At 35.5% G+C, this 10,625-nt stretch overlaps 1 protein-coding gene across 1 annotated transcript in view; it reads left to right on the top strand.

Annotated features, from left to right (window-relative positions):
• Positions 1–10,625, top strand: part of LOC107754011 (type I inositol 1,4,5-trisphosphate 5-phosphatase) — a 150,570-nt gene that overhangs the window by 98,202 nt on the left and 41,743 nt on the right. Inside the window, exon 9 of the mRNA XM_016570312.1 lies at positions 1,600–1,684. Within this exon, the coding sequence (XP_016425798.1) occupies positions 1,600–1,684 (85 nt within the window). The remainder of the gene's footprint in view (positions 1–1,599; positions 1,685–10,625) is intronic.

The raw sequence follows: 10,625 nt of genomic DNA, 5'->3' as shown, positions 1-10,625 counted from the left end.
CATGTCGAGTCGATCTGGAGTCGTGCCGTGAGTTTGAGTTCCAGTGAAGCGTCAGAGATGTTAAAGTGTGTTTTATGAGCGCGGAGAGGCTTCTCTTTACGGGGCCATAAATACATTGTTATTAGGTGTTGAGAGTGAGCTGAGATTTATCCTAACGATTAGCCGGCCCAGCATCCTCCTTCCATTAATCCACACACACACACACACACTCACACTCACTCTCTCACACACACACGCACACACACACTCACACTCACTCTCTCACACACACACGCACACACACACTCACACTCACTCTCTCACACACACACGCACACACACACTCACACTCACTCTCTCACACACACACGCACACACACACTCACACTCACTCTCTCACACACACACGCACACACACACTCACACTCACTCTCTCACACACACACGCACACACACACTCACACTCACTCTCTCACACACACACGCACACACACACTCACACTCACTCTCTCACACACACACGCACACACACACTCACACTCACTCTCTCACACACACACGCACACACACACTCACACTCACTCTCTCACACACACACGCACACACACACTCACACTCACTCTCTCACACACACACGCACACACACACTCACACTCACTCTCTCACACACACACGCACACACACACTCACACTCACTCTCTCACACACACACGCACACACACACTCACACTCACTCTCTCACACACACACGCACACACACACTCACACTCACTCTCTCACACACACACGCACACACACACTCACACTCACTCTCTCACACACACACGCACACACACACTCACACTCACTCTCTCACACACACACGCACACACACACTCACACTCACTCTCTCACACACACACGCACACACACACTCACACTCACTCTCTCACACACACACGCACACACACACTCACACTCACTCTCTCACACACACACGCACACACACACTCACACTCACTCTCTCACACACACACGCACACACACACTCACACTCACTCTCTCACACACACACGCACACACACACTCACACTCACTCTCTCACACACACACGCACACACACACACACACACGCTCGTCCAGCTTGGCCTAATTCTTCATCACTCGCTCAAGTAAATTATTTGCTATGGGGAGTTAATTATCCCTCGTTTAAGGTGTTTTTAAGAGGTTGCTGAGACCTGCAGGTGCGTGAATCTTGAGTTCTGCACTTCATGAATCTTGCTGTGAGCGCAGAGAGTAACTGGATCGACCAATCAGCAGATAAAACACCCACAAACCCTCACCAGTGGACGAGTGACATCATCAGGTCAGCTGTCAATCATTCGTCACTCACTCGTCCACTAGGTGGGGCTCCTGCACTGATGATCACCAGTGACCGAGTGCGTCTCAATCTCTCCGCAGGATCAGCCCTGCGGAGTGTGAGAGCCACTGGATCAGATCAGATCAGATCAGCAGGCCCTCACCGGTGGACGAGTGACATCAGCAGGCCAGCTGTCAATCATCCGTCACTCACTCGTCCACTAGGTGGGGCTCCTGCACTGATGATCACCAGTGACCGAGTGCGTCTCAATCTCTCCGCAGGATCACGGATCAGCGCTTCGAGCGGCTGCCGTACTTCATCTTCGGCGACTTCAACTTCAGGTTGGACTCCAAGCAGGTCATCGAGGTCAGTCAGACGCACAAACACTCACACTCTGGCCATGTTCACATACTATTGCTGAAGTTCACTGCATACAGTACTTGTGTGACCTAATACAATACCTTACAGTAAGTTAAAACATTTCCCACAATGATTTTCCACTGCAATAGGTAGTAAATAATAATTATATAATAGTAATAATTTTATATATTTAATAAAAAATATTTTGTAAATGCAATTATATATTTAATTGTTTTAAAATGCTACATTTCATTAAAAGTATTTATTTTTTATTTAAGCAAAATAAACATTACCTGAAATAAAATATTAAAAACTTTTTATTTCAACTAGTTGCCAAGGCAACACTTCTTATTTATATTAAATAATAATAAAAAAGGCAAAAGGAAAAAAAACACTTTACACTAAAACTTTATATTTAATTATTTTAAAATACTACACCATTTCATTAAAAGTATTTTTTTATTTTTTATTTATTTAATCAAAATAAACATTAACTGAAATAAAATATAAAAAACTTTTTATTTCACCTAGTTGCCAAGGCAACATTTCTTATTTATTTAAAATAATAATAAAAAAAATAAACACTTTACACTAAAACTTTATATTTAGTTATTATTTTAAAATACTACACCGTTTCATTAAAAGTTTTTTTTTTATTATTATTATTATTTAAGCAAAATAAACATTACCTGAAATAAAATATTAAAAAAACGTTTTATTTCAACTAGTTGCCAAGGCAACACTTCCTATTTATATTAAATAATAATAAAAAAAAAAGGGAAAAAAAAACACTTTACACTAAAACTTTATATTTAATTATTATTTTAAAATACTACACCGTTTTATTAAAAGTATTTATTTTTAATTTTTTTTATTTATTTAAGCAAAATAAACATTACCTGAATAAAATATAAAAAAACGTTTTATTTCAGCTAGTTGCCAAGGCAACACTTCCCATTTATATTAAATAATAATAAAAACAAAAACAAAAAAAGAAGATAAAACACTTTACACTAAAACTTTAAAATTAGCGTGAAAACTAAAAATGCCACAAAAAAATTTAAAAAAACCTAAAAAAAGGACAAAAACAAACTAAAATTACTGAAACTTTAACAAAAATGTAAGTGAAAACAGAAAATGTAAAAATCCAATCTGAAACTATAATATTATAGAATGCATCGAATAATCAGATAAAATGCACAAATGCAGCGCTAGACGCTGTATCCCACAATGCATTGTGCTCGACTTGACCTTCCATTTCCAGAGTGATGAATGAACCAGATGAAATATTAAACGCACATCATCTTTACTCATCATTTGATCCGGCTGATGAAAGTCACCGCACAGTGAGGTGGTCTAAACGTGAAGCTTTTATTGCGTCATGTGTCTCTGAAGGGCCCTCACTTGTGTTTAAAGGCGTCATTAGCACACAATGAGTGTGAGAAGAGCCTCCTCACATAACAATGCTGCTGGAGGGCCGCTCGGCAAACACAGCTGGGCCCCTGAGGGCCCTAATGAGTGATATATGTGAGGGCCGTAAACCAGCTCATTGTTCTCAATCAGGTCCTGTGTGTGGCAGGGAGGAGGCGTTGTTGAATTGCTGCTTGAGCTGTAAAATGAAAAGCCACAAATCATAATGCATTTCAAATCGTTTGATTATTGTGTGTGTCTGTGCACAGGGTTCGGTTAATATTACCCGCAATCCCTTGTGCACCAGTTTGTTTTCTGCCTGTGCATCCGTTCATCCATCAGGTTCATGGTTTGTATTAGTTGTCATAAACAACTAATTCTTGAGGAGTGGCTTTTTTCCACACAAGCCACATTAGTGGAGGATCTATGATATTGTTGTCACCTGCACACAATGAGCACTCTTTGTCATAAACTCCTGCAGCTGCTTCAGAGTTGCTGTATTCCTCTCTGTGTTTTACCTTCTGAATAACAGACTTCACTGAGCTGGTCAAAATGAGCATGGCTGATCACAGCTGAAAGCCTAATGTCTTTGTGTGCCATTGAGAAGGTGATTTTTCCAACTCAGTGATTCTGTTTTTTTAATCAGAAATGTTTCTTGAGCAGCAAATCAGCATATTAGAATGATTTCTGAAGATCATGTGACACTGAAGACTGGAGTAATGATGCTGAAAATACAGCTGCGCATCACAGAAATATATTACAGTTTAACAGATATTCACATAGAAAACAGATAATTTAAATTGTAATTTACAATTTTTTGATCAAATAAATGCAGCCTTTGTGAGCAGAAGAGACTTATTTTAAAAACATTAAAAAATATTACTGATCTAAAAAAAAATATTATTTTTTTAAAAAATGTATTTATTTTAAGAATTCATTGACTTTTTTTGCAGTGTTTTTCTGACCTACAGGTTCATTTAAGGCTGACGTCTAATATACTTCTCATCTGCTGGATTAATTGTTTTACTTCAATAGCGTTTTCATCTGTAAAAATGCACTTGAGCTGCATGTAAATAATAGTTTTATTTTAACAGGGTGTTTAGTTTTGAAACCCTTTTCCCAGTCTGGGTTTATAGGCTGCTCTCGATGGAAACACTACAGTACAATTCATTACCTGCAAGAGGATCATTGAGATGCTGACGTGTGTGTGTGTGTGTGTGTGTGTGTTGGTCTGGCAGTGAGGAATTAGTTCAACACTTTAATGACAATTAACGTCAGCCACACAATTAGTGTTGGGTCCGAGCTCAACTCAGATTGTGCCGCTGTATTGATTTTACCCTGCAGTTTAACTAGAGATTGATTTACACTAGTGCACACTAATTCACACCAGTTTATTTAAATGTGCGTCTGATGAAACTACAATGATTGTGCTTCTGCTTGTGCACCATATTTAATAATGCAAATATCTAAATACGTAGTATGTAGTAGCAACACTGAATAAGATATTCAGACATTAATACGAATGTATTTTTTCTGACTGATTCTTTCACTTGTTTAAAGATATTTTATACTTAAAGACATTACATGTATTTATATATTTATACTTGTTTATACTTAAAGATAGTATACTTTTTAAGATATTTTATATTTTATAATTTAAGCATCTAAGTATATATAGCATCTTTAAGTATAAAAATATAATAATTATAAAAGTATAAAATATCTTATAAAAATGCATATATTTATACTAGTTTATACTTAAAGGTAGTTTAACTATAAATGTATACATTTATACTTAACAATACTGTACATACTTAAATATATATTAAATACATATTTATATTTGTTTATACTCTGATATTTTAGGTATATAGTTATATATTTATACTTTTTTCATCAAAATATTTTATACTTAAAATATTTTTATGTATAGTATATTTAAGTATGTTTTTTATTTTAGAATGTATAAGTCAATATATAGTTACACTATCTTTAAAAATAAACTGGTATAAATATATCCTTGAACATACTATATACACTATACTATATATCATATTTTAAGTATATATTTATAGTTTAACTATATATTTATTTCTACATATTATAATTGAAGACATTTTAAAGATACTATACAGTACTTACTCAAATGTATATTAAATATCGATTTATACTTGACCTATACTCCAGGTATAAAGAAAACGAGTGTTTTGTTTGTTTTTTGCAGTGTATTTTCTTTTGATGAGGTTGAAACTAAGGTTAAAGAGTCTCAGGATTCATATTTTAATGTCAGAGAAAATGAAAGTATGAGAATATGTTGAAATCCGTGTCACATGTGACCACCTGTGTGCCGTGGGCTCCATTCGACCCCGCTGTGGCACAGAGGTGCATGCTGGGATGTGATGGGACCTCAGGGCTCTGCCGGTAGTGAATCAGTTTGTGTGGTGACAGCGGCGCGGCCGTGTGCCTGGACTCCAGTATATTTAAAATCCCTCCTAATTAAACTTAATAGAATGTAAATTTAATTTGTGGGAAAATGGCGGCCGTTCCAATCTCAGGATTGATAGGGGCCGACGGGCGGGTTAATTACTGACTTGATCTACGGAGCTCGTGACATAACTTGTGCTGCTTTTAATTGGAGTGTATTGGCTGGCTGATGGGAGGACGCACTCGCTCCGACGCCCCCTATCTGCGGCGCTGGGCTCCTGCGCGGGGCGGCACATGTAGACATCAATCTCTCGTTCTTTTGTCCTCTGTCTTTCTGAGGGCCGAGCAGCATGAAATTAAAGGTGGGGCCGCGAGCGAGGCTTCGCTGTACATGACTGATGTAAACTGCTTATTAATGAGCAGTCAAAGGCTCATAAAACTTTCATTTTTCAAAATTTGAAAAGCTTTCTAATTGATGGCCTCACGCCAGTGTCAGATCAGTTTGTTTTTACACGGAAATAGAGAAAAAAATGATAAAACTGTGTGTGTGTGTGTGTGAGTGCAGTATTCTGTTATGTTATTTATTATGTTATGTCATGTTATGTTTTGTGTTATATTACATTACGTTATGTTTTATGTTATGTTACGTTATATGTTATGTTACGTTATGTTAAGTTATGTTACATTTTGTTATACTACGTTGTTTTGCGTTACGTTACGTTATGTTACATTGTTTTGTGCTGTTATGTTTTATGTTACATTACTTTGTTATGTTAAGTTATGTTACGTTTTATGTTACTTTGTTTTGTTTTGTTACGTTATGTTTTGTTATGTTACGGTATGTTTATGTTTTGTGCTGTTATGTTTTGTTACATTACGTTATGTTTTATGTTATGTTACGTTATATGTTATGTTATGTTATGTTGTTTTGTTATGTTACGTTACGTTACATTTTGTTGTTATGTTGTTTTGTTACGTTATGTTATGTTACATAATGTTTTGTGCTATGTTATGTTTTATGTTACATTTCATTACGTTTTATGTTATGTTACGTTATGTTTTATGTTACATTGTTTTGTGTTACGTTACATTTTGTTATGTTACATTGTTATATTTTGTGCTATGTTTTGTTATGTTACATTTCGTTATGTTTTATGTTATGTTATGTTACATTATATGTTATGTTATGTTGTTTTGTTATGTTACGTTACGTTACATTTTGTTGTTATGTTGTTTTGTTACGTTATGTTATGTTACATAATGTTTTGTGCTATGTTATGTTTTATGTTACATTTCATTACGTTTTATGTTATGTTACGTTATGTTTTATGTTACATTGTTTTGTGTTACGTTACATTTTGTTATGTTACATTGTTATATTTTGTGCTATGTTTTGTTATGTTACATTTCGTTATGTTTTATGTTACGTTACGTTTTATGTTTTGTGTTATGTTATGTTTTATGTTACATTACGTTGTGTTATGTTACATTGTTACCTTTTATGTTGTTACGTATTGTTATGTTTTGTGTTATGTTACATTGTTTTATGTTGTTATGAATTGTTCTGTATAGCTGATGTTTTGTTCTGTTATTTTTTTGTTATGTTTTATGTTATGATATGTTTTAAGTTTTGTTATTTTATGTGTCATGTTATGTTTTATGTTGTTTTAGGATTGGGGTTAGGGACGTCTGTGATCTTCCACAACAGAAAAACATTTTATGTTACGTTACGTTATGTTTTGTGTTATGTTATGTTATGTTGTTATATTATGTTTGTTATGTTAATGACAATAAATATTTAATAATAATACACATTTTAATAGATTTTAGGTTAGTCTGTAGTCATTATAATTAACTTAGGGTTAGGGTCACAAAATAAGAAGAAAAAGACAGTTCTTTGCATCTTGTATCTCTGTATTGTTGAGTGTGTGTGTGTGTGTGCGCGCTGGCTTGTGTGTTTGTCCATATGCGCTTGTGTACATGCACACATGGCAGAATCTGTGGTGGATAGAGACCTCACAGCCGTCTGTGTGTGTGTGTGTTAATTCATTCTTACACAATAAAGCTCCATTTCATACAGTGTTTGTGCATTTGGCCCGTCATAAATCAAAGGCAGCAGTGGCATTAAGTACACACTACATTAGTCAGGCTAATTAATTTTGGGACACATCCATCCATTAGTCAGTGGTCCTGCGTTTCATGGGACAGATAGAGAGACCCTGACGGCCGCTGTCAAACCAACCATGAAAATACACACACGCACAAGTGTATCTTCACACACAGGCAAACACATCTGCGTGTTTACACACATCTGATCTCCATCCAACAACGTCAGACGGGAACGGCACTCAGTGCAGCGCACACTATACACTCACACGCCTGCTGCTGGAATGAAATGTAGCCAAATGACTGAATGAGAGTATAAACTGATCAAAAAATATATATATACTATAGAGGAGAATATATCACAATCACTTTGATGGATGGATGGAAAGATAGGTGGATGGACTGATAGATGGATGGAAAGATAGGTGGATGGACTGATGGATGGACAGATGGATGGAAAGATAGGTGGATGGACTGATGGATGGATGGATGGAAGAAAAGATAGGTGGACGGATGGATGGAAAGATAGGTGGATGGATGGAACAATAGGTGTATGGACGGATAGATGGATAGACTAATGGATGGATGAAAAGATAGGTGGATGGATAGATAGATGGATAGACTGATGGATGGATGAAAAGATAGGTGGATGGATGGGATGGATGGAAAGATAGGTTGGATGGATGGATAGACTGATGGATGAATGGATGGAAGAAAAGATAGGTGGACGGATGGATGGATGGATAGATGGATAGACTGATGGATGGATGGATGGATGGATGGATGGATGAAAAGATAGGTGGATGCATGGAACAAAAGGTGGATGGACGGATAGATGGATAGACTGATGGATGGATGATGGATGAAATATGGATGGATGGATGGATGGCTGGATAGATAGATAGATGGATAGAAATATGGATAGATGGATGGATGGATGGATGGATGGATAGATAGAAGGATGGAGAGATGGATGAATGGGTGATTGTTTGTTGGTGTGTTTTGTGTGTGATTTGTGTGTGTTTCTTGTTTTCTGTCTGTAGTTCATCAGGAAGAGTTGCGTAACGATTTCTTCAGCACAATACGCCTCATCATTCAGCGTTTGGTCCAGATAAACCCACATGATCTCTGATGGCCTCGTCGGATGGACAGGCACCTCTTTTCTCCATCTGTCCCTCCCGCGTGTTTTTAAAAGCGCTAACAAAGAGTGTCACACATCGCGGGCGAGCGACATGCCTTTAATCAGAGCCTAATTAAAACAGAGAGAATGAAGAACAGCCACAGACTGTTCCTCTCACAGCCTCATTAACAACAGGCCGTTTGAGCGCTCTGTCCGGTGTCCCTGGGGCTGGTGTTGGCACAGCTGGAGCGGAGCGACGGGCGCGAGGGCTTCGCCTGGCACAGACATCACAGGACCGAGGCCCTTACGGCATCATGACTCCATTCAGAGCGTCAGGACTGACCTTCTGCTCCACACTTCAGAGGCCCATACTACATACAGTTTATTTTTATTTTATTTTTAAAATGTATTTTGTATTTTATATTACATGATTGTGTTTATTTTATTTTTGTTAGATTATTTTTTACTTTATTTTATTTTATTTTTTACATTTATTTGATATTTTATATTACATGATTGTGTTTATTCTATTTTTGTTAGATTATTTTTTACTTTATTTTTATTTTTTTTTACATTTATTTGATATTTTATATGACATTATTGTGTTTATTTTATTTTAGTTAGATTAGTTTTTACTTTATTTTATATATATATTTTATTTTACATTATTGTGTTTATTTTATTTTTGTTAGTCGTTTTTTAGTTTTTATCTTTTGTATTTTTTTGTATTTTGTTTTACTTTTTATTTACTTTTTATTTTATTTAAATTGTTTTATTTTATATTTATTGGGTTAAGACTTCTTTCTTATTATATTATTTCATTTTTATATTCATTTTTTATTTTCTTTTAGTTTTGTTTATTTTACTTATCTTTTTTCTATTTATTTTAGTTCTATTTATTTTAAATAGTTTTGTATATATTTATTTTGTATGATTTATATAACTTTTTATTCAATTATATTTTATTTTATTTTTGTTCTCTTTTATTTTTTATTTAAGTTTAGTTTATTTTTATATTATATTCTTTTTTATTTCATTTTTTGTTTTATTTTGTTTTTTCATTGTTCTGTGTGTTTGCTTTTAGCTCTGTTATATATTTCAACTGTTCTATCTTTCATTATTATATTTGCATGTTACACTGGGTTTTGTTTGCAGATGTTTTATATCGTCGTGACGTGTAGTTGTGATCAGGCCTTTATTTCTCATTTCTCAAACATTAATCTTAATCTGAAGGCAGCGTTCAGCAGCTCTGATCCTGCGGGAGGTTCTCTGTTCTCTGTTGTGCGTTGCGGCTGTGTGTTCGACTCGTGTCAGCGCTGGCATTTGAGCTCCTCTCACTGACTAACATTAAACACGGCCCGTCATGTTTAAGTGGCACATTGAGGATTCATGGCCTCTCGTCTTTAATTCCTCCTGTGATTTATCTGTGCTGTACTGAGGAAGAGGCCGGCTTTTGATGAAACCAGTGACTGCTTCCTGTTTCATGAGGCTGGAGAGGAAGTAGATGCTGCAGCATCTGTTTGTCAAAATATCCTGTAGTAGCCACAGAGATGCACTGGGTTTTAGTTGTTGGGCTATTTAAGCTACTAGACGGACGTGCTGATTTAATAAACTGTAACATACAGTATAATCAAATGTTCATTCAGTTATGAAGGCATTTCCACTTCAAAACAGAGATTAAGACACTTTACAGTCTTTATTATTAATATAGTCTTTATAGTATTTACATCCTTGTTACTGTAGCTAATTAAAACTAAAATTAAAACAATTGCAAAAGAAATTTCATTACTTAAAATAAATATTAACTGAAATAAAATAAAACAAAAAAAATGCGTGTGTGAGTGTGTGTGTGTGTGTGTGTGTGTGTGTGTGTGTGTGTGTGTGAGA

This window comes from Sinocyclocheilus rhinocerous, unplaced genomic scaffold, assembly GCF_001515625.1.
Source record: "Sinocyclocheilus rhinocerous isolate Xijiao unplaced genomic scaffold, SAMN03320098_v1.1 scaffold1494, whole genome shotgun sequence".
Classification (NCBI taxonomy): domain Eukaryota; kingdom Metazoa; phylum Chordata; class Actinopteri; order Cypriniformes; family Cyprinidae; genus Sinocyclocheilus; species Sinocyclocheilus rhinocerous.
Note: the sequence above shows the minus strand (reverse complement) of the source record. Positions and strands in the feature narration are given on the sequence as shown.